Consider the following 20,372-nt stretch of genomic DNA (forward strand, 5'->3'; position numbering starts at 1 on the left):
TTTTTGTTTTTTTAAATAAGCTTTATTTTTTCAGAACAGCTTTAGAGTTACAGAAAAACTGAGAAGGTAATACAGAGTTTTCATATTCACCATACCCTGTTCCCCTATTGATAACTCTTACGTTAGTATGGTACATTTGTTACCCAAATAAGCCAATGCTGATTCATGATTATTAACTCCATACTTTATTCATATTTCCTTGGTTTTTACCCAATGTCCTTTTTCCTATTCCAGGATTTTATCCAAAAGGTCACGTGTCTCCTCAGGTTCCTCTTGGTTGTGCCAGTTTCTCAGACTTTGTTTTTGATAATCTTGACAGTTTTGGTTGGGTATTTTGAAACAAATTGGTATTTTTTTGCTTTTCTTGTGATCATAGGTTTATCTTTGTTTTAACATAACCCTAGGCTTGTCGACATATGTTCATATAATATTATCTGTTTCTAATTGTGGTGTTTCCATAAACTTCACTTTTTTATTATTTTAATTGGAGGCTAATTACTTTACAATATTGTGGTGGTTTTTGCCATACATTCACATGAATCACGGGTGTACACGTGTTCCCCATCCTGAACCTCCCTCCCACCTCCCTCCCCATCCCATCCCTCAGGGTCATCCCAGTGCACCAGCCCAGAGCACCCTGTCTCATGCATCGAACCTGGACTGGCGATCTGTTTCACATCTGATCATATACATGTTTCAATGCTATTCTCTCAAATCATCCCACCCTCGCCTTCCCCCCCCCACCCCCGAGTCCAAAAGTCTGTTCTTTACATCTGTGTCTCTTTCGCTGTCTCACATATAGGATCATTGTTACCATCTTTCTATATTCCATATATATGCATTAATATAGTATATTGCTGTTTTTCTTTCTGACTTACTTCGCTCTGTATAATAGGCTCCAGTTTCATCTACCTCATTAGAACTGATTCAAATGCATTCTTTTTAACAGCTGAGTAATATTTCATTGTGTATATGTACCACAGTTTTCTTATGCATTTATCTGCCGATGGGCATCTAAGTTGCTTCCATGTCCTGGCTATTGTAAACAGTGCTGCGATGAACATTGGGGGGTACACGTGTCTCTTTCAGTTCCGGTTTCCTCGGTATGTATGCCCAGCAGTTCTATTTCCAGCATAAACTTCACTTTTAATGGCTGAAAATCCCTTCTTTGTTATTTAAAGTCTGTATGACCTTGGACACATTCTAAACTTCTCTGAGCCCTTGGTTTCCTCCTCTGTAAATAGTGTTCACAGCATTGTCATGAAAAAGCCAAGTGGACTGTTGAGCAGAGGCAAGACAGAATGAAACTTAGGTTTAAAGATTATTCAAGGAGTGCTGTTGAAACTAAATTATGGGGAAAATAGGTGGCCGCCAGGGAAGTCCTCTGTGTAGAGCACATCATGTGAAACGCTGGGCTGGATGAATCACAAGCTGGAATCAAGATTGCCGGGAGAAATATCAACAACCTCAGGTATGGAGATGATATCACTCTAATGGCAGAAAAGTGAAGAGGAACTAAAGAGCCCCTGATGAAGGGTGAAAGAGGAGAACGAAAGCTGGCTTAAAACTCAGTATTCAAAAAACTAAGATTATGGCATCTGGTCCCATCACTTCATGGCAAATTGAAGGGGAAAAAGTGGAAGCAGTGATAGATTTTCTTCTCTTAGGCTCCCAAATCACTGCAGATGGTGACTGCAGCCATGAAATTAAAAGATGCTTGCTCCTTACAAGGAAAGCTATGACAAGCCTAGACAACATATTAAAAACCAGAGACATCTCTTTGCTGACAAAAGTCCATATCATCAAAGCTATGGTTAGTTGGACACGACTCAGTGACTTCACTTTCACTTTTCACTTTCATGCATTGAAGAAGAAAATGGCAACCCACTCCAGTGTTCTTGCCTGGAGAATCCCAGGGAAGGGGGAGCCTGGTGGGCTGCCATCTATGGGGTCGCACAGAGTCGGACACAACTGAAGTGACTTAGCAGCAGCAGCATGTATGGATGTGAGAGTTGGATCATAAGGCTGAGCAAGAAGAATTGATGCTTTTGAACTGTGGTGCTGGAGAAGATTCTTGAGAATCCCTTGGACTGCAAGGAGATCAAACCAGTCAATCCTAAAGGAAATCAGTCCTGAATATTCATTGGAAGGACTGATGCTGAAGCTGAAGCTTCAATACTTTGGCCATCTGATGCAAAGAGCCAACTCACTGGAAAAGACCTTGATGCTGGGAAAAACTGAAGGCAAAAGCAGAAGGGGGCAGCAGAGAATGAGATGGTTAGATAGCATCACTGACTCAATGGATGTGAATTTGAGCAAACTCCAGGATATAGTCGGAGAAGGCAATGGCAACCCACTCCAGTACTCTTGCTTGGAAAATCCCATGGATGGAGGAGCCTGGTAGGCTGCAGTCCATGGGGTCACTAAGAGTCGGGCACAACTGAGTGGCTTCACTTTCACTTTTAACTTTCATGCATTGCAGAAGGAAATGGCAACCTGCTCCAGTGTTCTTGCCTGGAGAATCCCAGGGACAAGGGAGCCTAGTGGGCTGCCGTCTATGGGCACAGAGTTGGACACGACTGAAGTGACTTAGCAGCAGCAGCAGGATATAGTGGAGGACAGAGGAGCCTGGCATGCTGCAGTCCATGGAGTCACAGAGAGTCAGACACAATCTAGCGACTGAACAACAACAAACACAGGTTCTACATAAATGCATATTTACACAGACGTCCAGGTAGGTTGAGGATTTCTGGAAAAAGGGCCTTGCTGAACCATGAAGTGGCAGGCACTCAGCTGCAGCCTACTGAGGAGAATGGCAGACGGGAGGAGTGGAGAGATGGTCTTCCAGGCAGCAAGGTGAGCAGTCCTGCGCACAGCCCTCAGGGAAGGGGTGGGCCTCCTCAGGAGAGGCCAGGGCAGCCAGGCGCTTCTGTACACACTCAGCTGTTAGCCGCGCTTCAGGGTCTGCATCCCAGCAGTCCTCCAGGAGCTCTCTCAGGCCTCCAGGGTCCTGGGAAGAATGACCGGGAGGCAGGCTTTACTTCAGGACCCTGAGTGGCCCCAGCTTTAAAAGGCATCCTTGATGGCCCAGGTCTCAACACTCCTCTACTGTTCCTTCCTGGAGCCTCCTTCCTCCCCTTCACCCAAATCACGCCTTTCATTTCCTCTCTTATGAGAAAAGTTCTCTCCAAAGAGTCCACCTTTTCCTTTGAGATGCTAGTTCAGACTCATTAATGGTTTAACTGTTCTTTTCTCTCAGGCAACCAGGGTCTTCTGCAAACAATACCCGGGCCTTTGTTACCAAACCCAACAGACAGTTGTGCAGTGGAAACCAGATCAGGTAGCAGGGGAAGGGGCCTCCTGTAAGGAAACTTTTCCGAAGAAACCCTGAAATTTCACTATTCAGGCACTGCTTTAACCCTTATCCCTAGATCTGGCTTTAATTGGGTCATGACAGAAACACAGAGGTGTAAGACAGAATGAGGAAATTATTGGATTAAATATTGGGCTTCAGGGGACTTCCCTGGTGGTCCGGTAGTTCAGAATCCAAATTGCTATCCAAGGGACATAGGCTTGATTCCTGGTGGGGGAATTAAGATGCTACATGCCTGAGAATCTAAGCGCAGAAGCCACATCTACTAAGCCTGTGTGCTCCGGAGCCCAAGAAACACAGCTACAGAGTCTGTGTGCCCCAGTGAAAGACCTCGCATGACGCAACAAAGATCCCATGTGCCACAACTACGACCCGATGCAGCCAAATAAATAATAGATAATTTTTTAATCTATTCTTCCCTGGTGGTACAGTGGTTAAGAATCCACCTGCCAATGCAAGGGACACAGGTTTGATCCCTGCTCCAGGAAGACTCCACATGGCATGGAGCAAATAAGCCCATGCATCACAACTAGGGAAATCCGCGGGCCCAGAGCCTGTGTTCCTCAACAAGAGAAGCCACCGCCACGAGCAGCCCACGCACCACAACTAGAGAAAGCCCAAGCGCCCCAGTGAAGACCCAGCATACACAAAAATAACAAATAAATAAACACTTTTTAAAAAATGTTGAAAAACAAATATTGGGCTCCAGTGTACAAGGAAAGCAGCCATCTTGGGGGCAGAGCTCAGACCAGAAGCAAAGCCAAGGAGGGCTTCCTGGAGGAAGGAACTGAGGAACAAGGCAAACTGATGATGGAGAGAAGAGGGATGGACAGGGCAAACCTGAGCAAGAGGAAGGTGCGTGTCTCAGGAACGGGGTATGTGAGGCTTACAGTGGAAAGGGAAGAACTGGAGTATAGAGCAAGTTTGCCCAGCTCCAGCTGACCATGAGCCAGGAGCGGTGGGAGCTGAGAAGGGATAGGAACAGGTAGGCTGTCCTGATGCATAGGTCCCTGAAGCCCGTGTCGAGACTGTCCAGGTCCCAAGCCCACCAGCCCACACCCTCTTACTGTGGTAAAGCAGCACCAGGTAGATGGAACGTGAGGGCGCCTCCTCTCCTCCACTGCCAAGGTCCACAGCTCACAGGTGGTGGGGGCGCTGCCCAGTTCTGCCTCATAGGCCAGTTGGAAGGGTGGTGGTCTGCTGTCTGGGAAAAGGCACATGAAGCTAGGTGTCAGGTAGCCCAAGGGGTGCCTTCTTGTAGAAAGATCAAGAGGGAGAAGGGTAGAGCTTCCTGGGTCAGGAGGTAGGTGAGTATAGAATGGGCAGGTGGGGCACGGGGGTGGGGGGCGGGGAGGGGGCCTCTGTCACACCCAGCCTCACCAGGTCGCAAATCTGGGCAGCGACTCATAATCTCCCACAAGAGCAGAGCCAGAGAGTAGACATCAGCTCGCCGCAGGGCCGTGCCCCAGTCCTGAAGGTCCAGAGTCTTGTCCAAGAGCTCCGGTGCCATGTACCGCTGGGTGCCAGCCTGGACGGCAGGGATCATCTCCATGGCAACCCTCACCGCAACACTGGTCCGCGCAAGCCCCCGTACACTATCGGTGCTGCTGCACTGTCGCTGCTTCGTCATCAGCAGCACCACCACCATCCTGGGTCTCACCCTCCTCCAGAGTACTGACCTCCATGATGGCAGCCGGGCCTCGGGGTTGACTAGGGGCCCAGGTTGGGGGCTGGGCGAGGCCAGGGAGCACCAAGGCGAGGCCCAGATCTCCAATGGCACATGACCCATCGTCCCGAATGAGCACATTCTGGCTGCTCAGATCTCGGTGGGCGATACCTGGTTTATACTGGCCTGTGGGAGAAGCCAGGCTGAAGGGGCACAGATCTTCTTCCTTTGTCTTTTTGACCCAATCCTTCCCCTCCAAGCTAAAGGGAAAATCAGAAACAGCAGCATGGCTCCTGACTCCCATGGCTTCCCGCCCCCAGCTCACCCACCATCCTGCCAACGTTCCTCATGGAGAAACGCCAGGCCCTGCGCCAGGGACAGTGCCATCCGCAGGGAACTGCCCCAGTCACTGGTGTGCTGGGTCAAGTAGTGGCACAGGGAGCCCTGAGGAGAAGCAGAGAGAAGAGGGGGACACACAAAGCTGGAGGAGGCTGATTCACCCCAGGGAGCAGAGATCAATTGTCAGACTTCCCTCCGCGTCTCCCAGCAGACTTACGCACGACACACCCAGAGCAAGGCAGTAGGCAATGCAGGAGTGAGGGTGTACACCACTCAGATTGACAGGAAAAAATAGTAGCTCTAGTTTAAGTGTCCTGAGCACTTGTTACGTGCCAGGCCTCCTGTAACCCTCACTACAACCCTGAGAGGTGGGTACTCCTGTCATTCCTGTTTTATGGATGAGGAGCTTGCTGGAAATCCCTGGGCGAGAGAGCCGTACAACCTGACCCCCCAGCAGTCTGACTGCCAACATCACTCACCTTTAACCACCTTATACTGCCTCACAGGACTTGGGATAAAGACAGAAGAGGCCAAGTAGGCTAGGTAGGGGCACCCGCATGAGTCACCTGGCCTGGGGGGTCACCCCGTAGCAGGGCGTGGATGGGGAGAGCTGTTGGGTAGGGGAGCAGCTGGGAGGAAAGGAACAGTGGAGTCCCTCATTCTACAGACATTATTAAGCGCCTTCAGTGTGCCCGGAAAGTTAAACAAAACCAAACAAGCTGGGCTGTGAGGTATATGGTCAAAGAAGAGACTTCTCAGCACTCAAGATTTCAGAGGTGGAGGAACTGTAGGTGATGATATCCCAAGTCCTTAGAGGCCTACAAGGCCGGTGCGGTCTGGCCCCTGCCTATCTGTTTCTCTTCATCCTTTTCGCTCATGACCCTCCCTTTGGGTTACGCCTCCTCTGTCTTTTCTTATAGGGCCTTTTCAGCACTTAATTCACTTGACTCTTTACATTTCTTTTTGTGTTTGCTTGATCCCCTTCTGCCTCCCCTACTACTCTGTAAAATCTGGGAAGGGTAGGGGCTGGGTGTGTTTTTTCCAGCAACATATTGTTCATAAATATTAGTTGAATGGATAGATGAATGAATTTGGAAGTCTATGCCCAGAGATCTGTCTTTAACATTGGTTTTCCTTAAGGTTGGGGATATGAATTGTTTTGATTTCTCCCTTTCCTTTTCTATATATTGTAAGTCAAAAATATTAGCAAGTACTGCTTATAATAATAAAAAGAAAAAAGTTAAAAAGCGTATTTAATGTTCTAGAGAAAAGGCAATCTACAGCAAAGGAACAAGCCTGAACAGGGCCTAGCTGCCACCACTCCCCGCCCCGCCTTCCCACACACATACATTCCTCAGTCCTCACCTTGGGGTGCAGCTCTAGTACCAGCAGGGGCCCACAGGGCAGGGGGCCAGGGCTGCCCCTGCTGGCGGTGATAAAGCGGACAATGTGGTCATGCTGTAGGCCGGGCAGCTCGTACAACGCTCTCTCAGCTTGGAACTGGGCCACAGCCCTCAGGGGGAAGGCCTTGACGGCTACCAGCTTGCCTTGCAGCTGCCCAGCCCACACCACTGCGTGACCTCCTTCCCGTATGACCTGGTGGGGACACGGTGCTGGGTTTGGATCTCGCCGAGTTCGCAGGGGCCAGGCTTCCTCTCCAGCACACTCTCTGGGAGGGCCCAGAGGCCCCTTCCCCACCATCCCTGGGCACCTGGGAGAAGCGTAGCTCAGGCAGCTCCGGCAGCTCAGCACTCCAGTCCCTGCCTGAATCTGACTCTGGCACTGGCTCTGGCCCACCTCGCACGCGGCAGGCCTTCCGCTGTAGCAGGGCTGGAGCAGAGAACAGCCTTAGGGTCAGGGTACCCAGGCATGGAGACTGGGAAGTGATGGGAGTCAGGGGAGCCTGGAGAGGGGTCAGAGCGCTGGGGCAGTACCTTGGGGGGATCACTAGGGGGGGTGGGGCAGAGTAGTACCCAAGATGATGCTGCTCAGCAGTAGCAGCAGCAGAAGCAGTCCCAGCAGCAGCAGCGTTATCCAGGTGGACTCCCCTGGAGGTTAGAGCAAGAAAGACTGGGTGAGCCCTGCCCCGAACCTCGCTCTCTGCTTCTCTCACTCCTCAGAGAACTGCTTCTCTACCCACCCCCACCCTGGTCACAAGCCCCCTTATCTCCCAGTCACCAGGGCAACCAACTTCTCAAGGCCAGGAGGAGGGAAGCTTAGGACAGCGGTAGGGTGAGAATTGGCCCTGGTTCTAACCTCTCATCTAACCTGGGCCCCAGCCCCCACCTGGCTCCAGCACCTTGGGTGGCTACCTGGGATGGCCTGGGGGCCCTCCAAACCAGGTGTCCCAGGGCTCCCCAGAGGAGGCAGATGGCTATAATTGGCATTGCAGAAGTCAGCACCACAGGAGCAGGTGAAGAGAGTAGAGCTGGGGCGAGGATGGGCTCGGGGACTTGGGTCACAGCGGGGGGACTCACAGCCTGGCTCATCGCTGTCTCGGCATCCTGACACAGAGGGGTTGGGAGGAGAGAAAGGGAGGGACAGAGTGTGTATGGGTCTGGGAACACAGAGGGCATCCCTTCCATCTCTCACAGCCTTTTCTTTCCCTCCACACATTCCATTGCTCCTGCCCTCCTCAGCGGCCACCTCCACCCAGGATAAGCCTCTCTCCCACCCAGGTATGCCTGGCAGATGCTGCGCCATTCACCTTGCATCTCCACCTGTGCCTGGTCTTGGGTCAGGTTCCAGATTCCAAAGCAGCAGTGGCTGTAGAGGCAGTGGATAACCCTGAGGGGGCCCGGCCCTGCATCCAGCAGCTTCCCCAGGTTCTGTGTGCTTCCCCGCACTCCAGGGGCCTCGAAGAACACACAGGTCCGCCTGCTGGGGGGTGCTGCAGGCCAGGGTAAGGGGAGGGGAGGGGTCAAGATGGGAGTGAATGCAGGGGCAGACAGAAGCCGGGAGAGAGACAAAACATGTTTTGTATTGCAGAGCTAGCCTGGTAAAGCCACAGGAGGAAACAGGGTCAGCAGAGGCCTGGAACGTGACCCCCACCAAGGGAACACCTGGCTGTACCCTTCATCCTCACTCACCCACTCCACTCATCACTCATCAAGTGCTCCCTCCCATGATGGGTGGCTGGAAAGACCCTGCTTCTCCCTGTAGACACTTACCTTGCACAGCTGTAGGAAGCAGTGCCCAGAGCCCCAGGAGCCCCAGCATCATGCTGGAGGGGGCAGCAGGAGCCAGCACAGCTGTCCCTGGCCAGAGCTTCCTTCAGACACAGGGCACCGTGGGGCTTCTGATCCTTCAGCCCCCAACTCCACCCCCTCCCTCTTCCCAGTCTCTGTGGGGGAGACGGCTGCTGTGGGGGAGAGGATGGGTGTGGGGAAAAGGAGGGAGAGGGAGGAGCAGAGAACCAGTCTCCGTATCTTCCTCTGTTCAGCCACCTCCTCTTTTCTCTGTAAAGTGGGAGGAGGGGGCCTTAGAGTTCCCACTGAGAACAGAGTGATCCAAACCTCTGCCCTTTGCTGACCCTAGGAAAAAGTGCTGGCTGCTGTCAGCTCTTCCCAGGCTGGAAACCCAAGTGAGGTTAAGTGCTCAGAGCCATTCACCTGTTCCCAAAAGCCCTTCTAGCTCTTATTTTCTGGGCTCAGATCTGCAGTTCCCTGGGCACAGACAGGCTTCACAGCCTAGACTTCGAGTTGACCTCATTTTCTAAACTCAACGGTCAGGAAAGCAGCTGTGTAAAATGAGTTTTTTAAAAATCACATTGAAAATAGGTGTATGAAGGTAGATTTGATGTTATCAAAAAATTTTTTAAAAATCACATTGATCACCATTATAGAAAAGGTAACAAACTTTATTGAGCACCTACGTGCTAGGGCACGACTAGGGCTATGAATTTTACAATCATCACATCTAATTCTCCCATTGAGTTATTATTATCTTCACTTTATAGGTAAGAAAGCTGAATTTAGGTAACTTGACCAAGGTCACTCTGTCAGAAAATAGCAGTTAGGATTGGACCTAGTAAGTCTGATTCTAAAGCCCAAGCCCTGTTTTGTTTTGTTTTTTGCATTATGGCTCTGATGCCTGAAAGAAAATACAAAATTCAGCAGTAAAAAATATTTTCTTTCAACACAGTATTTGAATATGGACTGAGAAAATGTGTACCAATACCTGTCAGCTGACCACTATAAAAAGATAGTACAGTTCAAACTATCACCACCAGAGGCCAGCAAACACAGGAGAAACTCAGGACAGTGAGGGGTCAGAAAGGGCCTCCTGGAGTGACTCATACCCACAGTGCATCTCCCGTGTCTATGAAGCTGCAGGAACTGCAGACTGTGACGGGAGGGCTTAGAGTGTGTAGAGGGAACGTCAGCGTGCAGATGGAAGGAGAGCGGTGTAGAGCTTGTGCCGCAATCGAGAGACAGGAGTCCAGCTCCATCAGATTACTGCCCAGAAGAAACTAGAACTGGCTCTCATGAGAATTAGAGCCAGAGGAGACTGGTTCCCTGTTTTCCTAGCCTTCTGTTCTGCTGGTGCCTACCTGGAAACCCTTTCTAGGGACGATCTGGCTTAGATGCAGGATGATTCTGGAGTCTGTCTTCTGAGGAGCTTGCATGAGGGTGTCAAAGTCCCAGTAGTGTGAAACAGCAGCTAGAGGCATGACCAGGGCTTTGAGGCTGATGGACAGCTGCCCATTCCTCCTTGGGCTCTTCTAGGAGTCCAGGCAGGTGGAATGCTGCACTCAACTATCTTCCTTTGCCAGATCTAAGTCTGGGACTGAGAAATATCAATAACCTCAGATATGCAGATGACACCACCCTTATGGCAGAAAGTGAAGAGGAACTAAAAAGTCTCTTGATGAAAGTGAAAGAGGAGAGTGAAAAGGTTGGCTTAAAGCTCAACATTCAGAAAACGAAGATCATGGCATCTGGTCCATCACTTCATAGCAGATAGATGGGGAAACAGTGGAAACAGTGGCTGACTTTATTTTGGGGGGCTCCAAAATCACTGCAGATGGTGATTGCAGCCATGAAATTAAGACACATTATTTTGTCAAAAAGGTCCATCTAGTCAAGGCTATGGTTTTTCCAGTAGTCATGTATGGATGTGAGAGCTGGACTACAAAGAAAGCTGAGCCCTGAAGAATTGATGCTTTTGAACTGTGGTGTTGGAGAAAACTCTTGAGAGTCCCTAGGACTGCAAGGAGATCCAACCAGTCCATCCTAAAGGAGATCAGTCCTGGGTGTTCATTGGAAGGACTGATGTTGAAGCTGAAACTCCAATACTTTGGCCACCTGATGTGAAGAGCTGACTCATTGGAAAAGACCCTGATGCTGGGAAAGATTGAGGACAGGAGAAGGGGATGAAGAGGATGAGATGGCTGGATGGCATCACCGACTCAATGGACATGAGTTTGGGTAGGCTCCGGGAGTTGGTGATGGACAGGGAGGCCTGGCGTGCTACAGTTCATGGGGTCACAAAGAGTCAGACATGACTGAGTGACTGAAGAAGTCTGGGACTGAGGGGGGATTTGAAGATAAAAGAGCTTCTTGCATCATGAGTATCAGAGAGAGCAAGGTAAGGAGCAGGCAGGAAGGCAGTCTCCTCACCCACAGCCTTGAATAACTACTCTCAAGACAAAAATATTGTCTCTCAATATAGAAACGTTCCAGTCAGGTTTATGGGAACTCTACATGCCCTGGGCAGAGTTCAGAATTGAGATGATGAGGAAAGGGGTAAGGATCTGAGAGCTGGGGGATCAGGAAGGTCCTGAGAAAGAACTTCAGCAAAGGAAGGAGGGCTTCCTGGATTCCATATACACAAAGCTCTTCATTAGGATCCCCTGATTAAAGTCCGTAGCGGGCCAATAATTTACTTTTGACCCCAATGATGACAAAGCTAAAGTGAGTTTATTCATTCAACTCAAAAATTTTAGATCCTAGTCTTAAAAAAGGTATCTCATTAAATGCGGAACCTACAAAATACATGTGATTCTTGCCCTCCCGGAACTCAGTCTAGAAAAGCAGGAGAAAATACCAGTAAGCAACCGGAAAATTGTGTCTAGCTAGAGGGTATGAACAAGGAGCTACACAACCAGAAAGATCAAATAAGCTAAAACTGTGTTCAGGGCAGAGAAGACATGGGAAGAAAGGTGTCCAAAGGTTTCACAGAGAAAGGAATATGTAAATTATCTCAAGGTAATCACACTGAAAACAAATAAAAGGAGGGTGATTATTGTAGCCAAGGAACAGCAAGAACAAAGGCAGCAAGAATACAGGTATAAACACAAAAAGTGTGTTGAGGCCAGGCCATGGGGGAGGGGCAGAGACTGAGCAGGAGAAAGGGGTAGGAGACAGGAAGCTGAAAATCACAACTAGAGATAAACTGGGACCAGACTGGAAAGGTTAGACTCTTCCTAAAAGCAAAGGATTTTAGGCAGGGGTCTGGTGGCTACGTGGAAGACGGACGACTGAGGCTCAGGGAGATCAGTTACAAGACCTAAGCAGTAGCGAGGCTGAGTGCGAGGACAGTGGAAATAAAGAGGGAGAGTATTCCCTGGTGGTCCAGTGGTTAGAACTCCAAGCTGTCACTGCTCTGGGCCTGGGCTCAATCCCTCGTCAGGAAACTAAGATCCTCCAAGCCATACCCCAGAGGCCAAAAACACAAACCCAAAAAAAGGAAAAAAATGGAGATACACTCTATTAGTAATATTGACAGGATTAGTAATCAAATGAATGTTGACAGATGAAAGAGAATTAAAAGATGATTCTGAAATTTCAAGCATACATGATCAAGAGTAGCAATAATGTCATGAGGTAAGGAACACAAAGGATTATTTTTCTTCCTTACATGTTGAGTGAGTTATCTGTGGGACATTCAGATAAAAATGTCCACAAAGCAGGCTGCCAGGTTGAGAAAAAAGTGAGGGATTTTAATTTAGGTGTCACCAGCACGTATGTAATAGCTAAAGAGGGAATGCAACTTGTTCAGAGGTGAAAGAGTAAGGAAAGGACCCAGGATGGGGAATGCCAGTATTTCAGGGACAGAGGAAGAAGTGGCTATGAAGGAGACTAAAAATATAAAGGCTGAAGGAAAACCAGAAGTGCCTCAGTTTCGAACTTCATGGGAAGAAAGCACTAAGACACACACTGCTGGAAAGAGGTCAAAGAGGCTAAGGACTGGAAGAGCATTGGAGCAGGCAACCAGCGTGCTGCTATTGGTAAGCGACTTGGTAAACAATGGCCAGACAGGTGGATAAGAGAAAAATTACACTACTCTAACTTTGGAAATGGAAAGAATTAGGTTAGCAGCTTGAAGCAGCAGCAGAGGCTTTTCAAAATGGGAAACGTGGGCAGAAAGGCAGATTTTAACATGGTTAAAAAGTGAAAGTGTTAGTTGTTCAGTCATGTCCAACTCTTTGGGACCCCATGGACCATAGCCCATCAGGCTCCTCTGTCCATAGTATTCTCTGGACAAGAAAACTGGAGTAGGTGGCCATTTCCTTCTCCAGGGGATCTTCCCAACCAGGGACTGAAGCCGGTTCTCCCACATTGCAGACTCCTTACCTTCTGAGCGACCATTATAGGCTGACAAAAGGTCTCTCCAGGAGAGACTTAAGATAAAAGAAGAAAGTACTATTGAAACAAAGAACAAAAAGAAGTCAAAGAAAATGAGGTTGAGAGCACTAGTGGCAGGGTTGGCCTTACAAAGGAAAAATACTTCTCTTCCTAGGAAAAGGGGGTAAATTGGTATTGGTGAACACATAGATGTTAGAAGAGAGGAAGTTTGAGGAAATTTGATGGGAAGTTTGAGGAAATCTGATGGGAAATTGGAGGGAAGTTTGACACTTGTTTTCTTTGTGAAATAAGAAGCAAATTATCTGCTGAAAAATGGGGTCAAGACTGGGAAACTTGCAGTTCTACATTACTGTGCCAGACTATTATGTATTTGATAGCAAGGCCTGTCTTACTTCATTTTTCATCCTCAACCTAGCACATAGTAAGGGCTCAATAAATGTCTGCTGACTGAATAGCTGACAGAACTATTTAAAGGCTCACGTAAGACTCCAAAGCCAAAAAACATACAGCCCCTCCTCATAAAAACCCCTCCAATGAAGCCAAACATTAAAACGTTATATTTCAAATAGTTACATAAGAAAATCAAATGGCTGAGTGATTTGATGAAGTGGACCTAACGGGTCAAATGAGAAGAAATAAGAATGCTGGTAGTTACAGTATAAACCATCAATCAAGGATTCTTAGATAGGTATGAAGGCAAGTAAAAGCACAGGCTGACTGATAGGAAATGGGAAAGGCTGTCAGCATAACTTCAATTTCAGTTTCAAGGGGCCATAATCCAGATTCAGTCATTTTAGACACAGGTTGGTATTAACTGAACGTAAAATATGTTGAAGCTAGATCTTGGCTTCTACCATTCTCCAATAAAAAGAACAAAGGCTCCTTGGAGAAATGGCCAATCTAGGGCTGGGGCAGGGAAAATACAGTATGAGCCTGAAAACGTGCTCAAGGAAAAAAAAAAAAAAGAGGATGTAGACATATCAAAGGGACACAAGTCAAAAGCACTTCCAATGTTCAAAGCTGGGACAATGTGAACAACAAAAATATTGTATAATTGGATTAAAGAAGAGGCAGTTTCTTCACAGAAGCTTAATTCCCACCAACCCCATTAAGGGTGGGCTACACTCACTTCCAAAGAATAGGAAAAGTGAAGAAACCAGGCAAACACTACCTTAACCAGGTGAGAAAGGGTTTATCATCCATAATGTCACATGGCTATCACACACCCCTTGATAGGATGTGATGAGGGCATTTCACCTATGTAGTGCTTTTTTCTCCCCCCAAAACCTGTAAGCTCAGTCTAATAATGAGAAAAAAATCAGACAAATTCAGATTGGGGGATATTCTACAAAACATGGCCAATATTCTCAAAGACTGTCAAAGTCACCAATAAGAAAAGACTTAAACTGTCGCAGATGAGACTAGGGACACATACCAACTAAATGCAATGTGGTATCCTGCAACAGATCCTGGAACAGGAAGAGGACATCAATGGATAAAACCCACAAAGCCTAGGATTCAGCTAATGTGATGTACCAATGTCAGTTTCTTAATTTCGACATTATATCCTGATAATGTTAACAACGGAGAAAATTGGGAAAGGGGAATATAGAAACCCTCTGCACTATCTTTGCAACTTTCCTTTCAATTTAAAAATATTTCAAAATAGAAGCTAATTTAGAAAAAAGAGTTGGAACTGTCCCTGTTCCTCTGGATCTGCTGCATTTCTGTGTAGTCCTGGCACACTGATCTGGTCATCAACTGTTTACCTGGGAGTTAAGTGTAGGGCAACTGCACTGACTAACATGTATTAACAGTGTAGCTAGAAAACAATTTGGGGTTTAACATATGAAGTTATAACCATATTTTCCCCAATCCCAACCCTCTCAACACACCAGAGACATGGCTTTTTATTAAAAAAACTTTTTTTTTTAATTGGTTTACAAAGGAGCTACAGACTACATTGAACTAATCTTTGTACAAAAAGGCAAAAAAAAAAAAAAAAAAAAAAAGCCCCCAAACACCCAGAGACAAAAGGCAGGGGAGAGACAAGAAAGTAAGATACAAAAGAGCAGGAAGAAACTAAGACAAGAGATTAGCATCATACATACACAAGATCAAGGAGGAAAAAGAGCAAGAAAGATGAGAGAGCATTTAAAAGTATTTCCCCACAGCCCAGGCGATAATTGGATTGAAACCAACAACAAACACAGCACGAGATTATTAAGAAGTTTAAAAAGGCAACAGTGGTATGGAGACTGGTTATTGCCAGTGTTAAAGAGAGAGACATAAACTTGTTTTAGGCACCAGAGACCGGAGCACTGCCCCTTCCTCCCAGAGGAGGACAGACTCTGGAAGAGGAAGCAGGCCCTAGGGCAGCTGCCATTGGTATGTGTAGGAGTCTCAGACCAATCTCAGCATATTTTCCCCAACTTTCCCCAAAATCTCCGCGCCTTAGATTCCAAGTGAGAGCTATGGGATGCCACTGGGAGAAAGGGGTGATCAGAAATATGAAGACTTGCCCTTGTGCACACTGTTCAAGAGCAGCTGCTAGGAAAGTGGGGGGCTGGGTAGAGAATCCCATTCCTCTGTGGAAAAGGCACAGTGTAATTCCTGAAGGTGAGGAAAAGAAAACACTCCCCCCAGGAGAGGTATCAACAAGGTCCTCACCACCCACAGCAGCCTCACTTTAGCCCTATTTATGTTGTTGTTGTTGTTGCTGTTTTGGATATTAAAGGGAATTGAGGGACAGATCATGCCTCTTCTTGCTCAGCAGTGACAAGGCAGGCTGGGGTTGCAATAATGAGGAAGGGAGAAAATGGGACAAGACATTCATTTCCCTCATATGAACATTGCGGAGGCAATCTTTCTGGGTTTGGGAATATCAAACTGGAGAAGACCTAGGAGGTGAATGAAACCAGGGACTCCCATTTTTTTCCCCCTTTCCCAGACTCCGATCTAAGGCAAGTGAGCTAAACTGGCAAGAGGGAGTAGGAATTTAAGCTTAAGGCTGCTTAATGTCCTCCTGGGAGCTGGTGTTTAGGGAAGACAGACAAAGAAAAGAAACAGGTCAACCTCAAAGCTGGTCTCCTCATCCTCCTAGATGAGGTCTGTACCCCAGGAGTAGAGCCAAGAGAGGCACCGCAGAGCACACAGGCTCCTAAACAAAAGTAATAACCTACCCACAGTTTATCAGCAGTTTTCAAAAGCAATGTTTTCCGGGGTTGGAGAAGTGCCATATCCTCCTCCCTTTCCCCAAAGCTACTGCTGCCACCTTTCATCCTTGCACAATAAGTTACTGGCTCTCTTCTAAGGGAGATGAAACTCTGAGATTTCACATTCCTCCTCCAAACTCCAAGAGGGTACTTGAATAGGGGGAAGGAGAGCTATGCAAAGGGCCCCTCACTTGAGGCAGCTAGACTATCCTCATTTTCCTTGGTACCTGGATCAGAACTCCTTTGATCTGATCCCAAGGTCCAAAAGGCATCAGGGTACTCAAAACTGAATGAAAACTTTAGCACCAGAGCTCCCCCAAAGCAAAACAGGGGCCTGATTAATACCCCCAGAAGAACCCCTCAGAAAGTGTATAAATTTATTGCATCCTAGCAAAGATCTGCAGCTTCCAGTATTCACACAATGTGAAGATATTAACAATACAAAATATATTCTGAAAGTCAAACATCTGCAGTTCATAGTGCTTTCTTAGATTTGTTAAAAAAAAAAAAATACAATGCTTAGTTTCCTATATAGGATATACAAAAGCAAAAATATATATATGTATATAGTAGAAATCAACCAATCAGCCATAGTAATTTACAGCCTTTGTCTCTAACCCTCCCCCAGTCATAATCTTTACCCAACACTTCAGTCTATACATTCTGGGATCAAGAGTTCTATTCTGAATTCTTAGAAATGTCTGTTAAACTGCATTCTACATGGCACCCATAAACAGGGTGCCCGCTGGGAAGTCCCTGAAGGAAGACGATGTGGGTTGTTACTGCTCTGGGTAAAAAGTGAGACAATCAAATGATAAGCAGATACATGTGAACAGGCAACCTGAAAGGACAAGGAAATAATATTATCACTTCTCTGGGCACCCCCAACCCCACAAGGTTTGGTCATTAGAAAGTTACATAAAAGAGCAACTTGTGAAAAAAAAAATTAGAATCAATATGCCTGTCAGTTACACTAATTTCTTCCGGCAAAAAGTTCAGGAAAAGGGACTTTCAGCAATAAGCTCCTGACTCAAGGAATGTGGGTAACTTCCTGTGGAAAAGACTGAGTGACTTACTGCTGCTGGGAGACAAAAGCAGTAGCGGCTTTCGTTTTAGGGCCAAACAAGATACTGAATCTTGAGCTTCCTTGGTGAGAAGGAACTAGGACAAGTGGAAAGAACTGGATATAAATTTGCTTGTGCTAAGAGCTGGGGGTAAACCAGCATTCCATCCCAGAGAAAACCATCATCAAATAACCTGAAAGTGTGTAAGCTTCAGCATCATTAAGCTAGATTACATCTAGTAATTTCATTCCGGGGAAGACTCCATTCCTTGAAATGTTCTATCAAAACACTGCACACTCCAGTGAGTTATCTTGCCCCTTTCCTCCAGAAGATGCCTATGTACATGATTACAGATATAAAATAACATGTTCAGAGTTCTGCCTTTCAGTGGGAACAAAGGGTGTGATAAGTGGCTGGGCAGATAACTTTTACTTCAGTATTAATGCAATTTGATAAGGGGAAAGTTCCTTGCAATAGCTTCTGTGTCAAAAACACTATTAAGTCTGCAGAGAAAGAACCAAATGGAGTGAGCTTTTGTTTAAAATATTAACAGTTATTGTATTTCAGGTTAAACAACAACATAAACTTACCCAAACCCTAATTTGGATAGATTTTATATAAAATATATAGTAGAATCATGGCATCATCTATTTATAGTCAAGGTAAATAGAATTATGAGAGGAATTAGGACTCTGCTATAGATCTGGATGTTGGTTTCACTTTCAAACACAAAAATAGTTTCTTCTTTTAAAAGTGCAGTAGAATATCCCCCATTCATAATTGTAACTAGTTTAGCAAAAGCAAAGCAATGACCTCAGGAACATACCCAGGTTTTAAGATAGATTTCTAGGTAATGGGCCTGAAAGGCATTTTGATCTGAATTTGATTTATTTTCCAACAATTTCAAATATAATTTCTCATCTGTGTGTAGATATATACAAGCACGAACACACATTCACACACGGTCATACACAAACACTTCACTTTCTATCAGATTAGGGTAATTTTTTATTGCAGGTCTCTTATAGTATTGGCTAACAGAAAACCTATCCCCAATCTAACAGATTACACACATACACACAGCCATTTCCACACTTCCTCACAGTGAAAAGCTCTCTGACGAGGTACCAGAAAGTCAAGAGAGACAATGTTTTAATGGCTGGGCCTTGAGGACAACTCTGGTTGCATTTAAATCTCAGTGCCAAATGCACTAAGAGTTCCCTGCCGCTGTAATTTTTGGATCAGTCTCTTCAGGAATCAGGCCATGGAGAAAAGCAGGATGGTTTTCCCTGGTCTCCCCTATAAGCCACAGTGGTAAGACAAGATTTCTTTTTGTTCTGGGCTATCATTCCCATGATCATGAGTGCTTCCTTTCCCCTCAGGAGCCACCCTAGGAAGAGCTAAGGGGAAAGATCAAAGAACCATTGCCTTGCCACTGATCCATGCTCTGGAGTTCTGCAGAATGGAAATCCAGAACAGTCACTGGCTGACACTCCATAACAACATAATGGGAAAGCAACTACTGGAGATGTTCAAAAGAGGAAGTGTTATTTCCTTTCAGAACGTGAACTCAGAAGCCCACACATCAAAGCTTAGAGCTACCTTGGAAGACAGTTGCACAAAGGTCCAAATACTCCACTAACTCCTGAACTGAACTACTTGAGTCACTTCCACTTCTGAGCACATCATTTTCCTATTGAAAGCTCCTACCTATTATTTGACCATCTTTTCACAGTTTGCACAAACTGATCCCAGACTATAACTTTCAAAGGTCTCTTGTACAATTCCATAGAAAGACTTCTGATTCCTGATGCTTAGAGCAGCTAATGAAGAGAGAGGTGCCTTTGACTCTCCAGCACCAAAAGGGTGCCTGCGTCAGTAGTATTTTGAACACTCTCTTCACAGCTACCTCAAGCATTCGCCTGAGCTTCAAGGCTTCTCCATTCTGCTGCTGGGACTAAGGACTTTATAAAAACATGACAGAAGTGCCTCATCCAGGGACCACTACCAAAAACAAAACATGAAGTGATCAGGTGAGAGAAGGGGAGACAGAAAGGGTTGAGTCAGGGAAAGAGTGCAAGAAGCTGATCCCAAATTAAAAGACAAAATTAAGAAAAGGAAAACATTATCTATGTATATATAAACTAAAAGCAGAGCATATAAATGCTTAATCTGGTGGGAAGCCAAGACAACATCTATAGAAAATCTTGATGTGTCACAACAAGGCTCAGCCATAAGGAAATAAGGCAATATAAAAAAATGACCAAGGTATTTTGGTCACCGAATGGTCTCCTTCCTCCTCCCAGCCAACCCCTGCAAATGCATCTCTATATATCTTTTATATATATATATATAATATAGAATCTGTTTTTGTTAAAAAGTATTTCAATGATCATATATATTTATCAAGGCATGATGGCTTTAGGAAAGGGGGGGATCCATCATGGGGGAGCTGAGAAGGGAAATGCAGGAAGGGGAGGCTGGGGTAAGAAGTGTTCAGAAACTGTTTGGGGTCAAACAAATGCTCATCAAAGGTGGCACCAACAGAATTTTCACTATGTTTCCCACTTTAAGAAGGTACTGATGACACAGGTGGGTGCCAGGACCCCATCTCTTCTGTGTCCCACCCCCAATTCTTCCCACCACCACGCATTTCAATGCCTCACGGCTCACTCTCCCACGCGTCTCTTGGACCCATGCTACCTTGCATCCCAGGGTTGACGGGTATGGCCCATACGTCTCTGGCCCCAGGTGCCTGACCTCAGAAGCCATTGCCACTGATATTGATGGACTGCAGATCTGCCACCTGCATGACATTGATGCCACTGTTGGCAAGACGGGCAATACCCTCCGGACAAATGGCCTCCATGGCTACCATGTTGGTGGTAATAAGGGCTGAAGGGGTGGCAGTACCACTGCCTTCTGAACCTGCCCCACTGTCCAGGGGCAAAGTGCCCACACTCAGGGCTACACCCGGGCCTCCCTTCTTATTCTGGTGGGTCTTGATATGCTTTGACAGGTGGTCACTCCTCATGAAGCGCTTGGGACACTCAGGGCAGGCAAATTTCTTCTCACCTAGGTAAAGGAAGAGTAAGAAGATGAGACAATCACATCTTAGGAAGTAGG

General features: G+C 46.6%; 2 protein-coding genes across 5 annotated transcripts in view; both read right to left on the bottom strand.

The window, feature by feature from the left end:
* On the bottom strand, positions 1–8,678 carry AMHR2 (anti-Mullerian hormone receptor type 2). 2 transcript variants are annotated; one of them, XR_006059296.2, is made up of 12 exons: positions 8,549–8,678; positions 8,086–8,268; positions 7,691–7,882; positions 7,352–7,426; positions 7,090–7,208; positions 6,744–6,974; positions 5,369–5,483; positions 5,053–5,225; positions 4,754–4,901; positions 4,441–4,577; positions 2,723–3,010; positions 1–2,237 (listed from the first exon to the last, which is right to left on the bottom strand). XR_006059296.2 is itself a non-coding variant. In XM_042246666.2 (11 exons), exons 1-11 carry the CDS (start codon positions 8,598–8,600, stop codon positions 2,801–2,803), a joined length of 1,635 nt encoding a protein of 544 aa, XP_042102600.1. In that variant the 5' UTR covers positions 8,601–8,678; the 3' UTR covers positions 1–2,800. The 2 variants fall into 2 exon arrangements, 1 of the variants encoding a protein (XP_042102600.1); XM_042246666.2 differs by having other exon boundaries at positions 1–3,010.
* Positions 8,679–9,216: 538 nt separating this feature from the next.
* The window catches only part of SP1 (Sp1 transcription factor), a 44,339-nt gene continuing 33,183 nt past the window's right edge, over positions 9,217–20,372 (bottom strand). For all 3 annotated transcript variants that reach the window (XM_060412533.1, XM_027967251.3, XM_027967253.3), the window contains exon 6: positions 9,217–20,321. In XM_060412533.1, the coding sequence (XP_060268516.1) occupies positions 20,008–20,321 (314 nt within the window). In that variant the 3' untranslated portion in view covers positions 9,217–20,007. The remainder of the gene's footprint in view (positions 20,322–20,372) is intronic.

The sequence above is a fragment of the Ovis aries genome, chromosome 3 (assembly GCF_016772045.2).
Source record: "Ovis aries strain OAR_USU_Benz2616 breed Rambouillet chromosome 3, ARS-UI_Ramb_v3.0, whole genome shotgun sequence".
In the NCBI taxonomy this organism is placed as follows: Eukaryota; Metazoa; Chordata; class Mammalia; order Artiodactyla; family Bovidae; genus Ovis; species Ovis aries.

Bases quoted from the DNA above. Each gene is read 5' to 3' on its own strand.
- AMHR2 (XM_042246666.2), bottom strand. From the start codon at position 8,600: ATGATGCTGGGGCTCCTGGGGCTCTGGGCACTGCTTCCTACAGCTGTG. The intron at 4,902-5,052 runs GTCAGTACTCTG...CCTGCCGTCCAG, and splicing joins GCCCGGCTGCCATCATGGAG to GCTGGCACCCAGCGGTACAT. The intron at 3,011-4,440 runs GTAAGAGGGTGT...CATTCTTCCCAG, and splicing joins CCTGGTGCTGCTTTACCACA to GACCCTGGAGGCCTGAGAGA.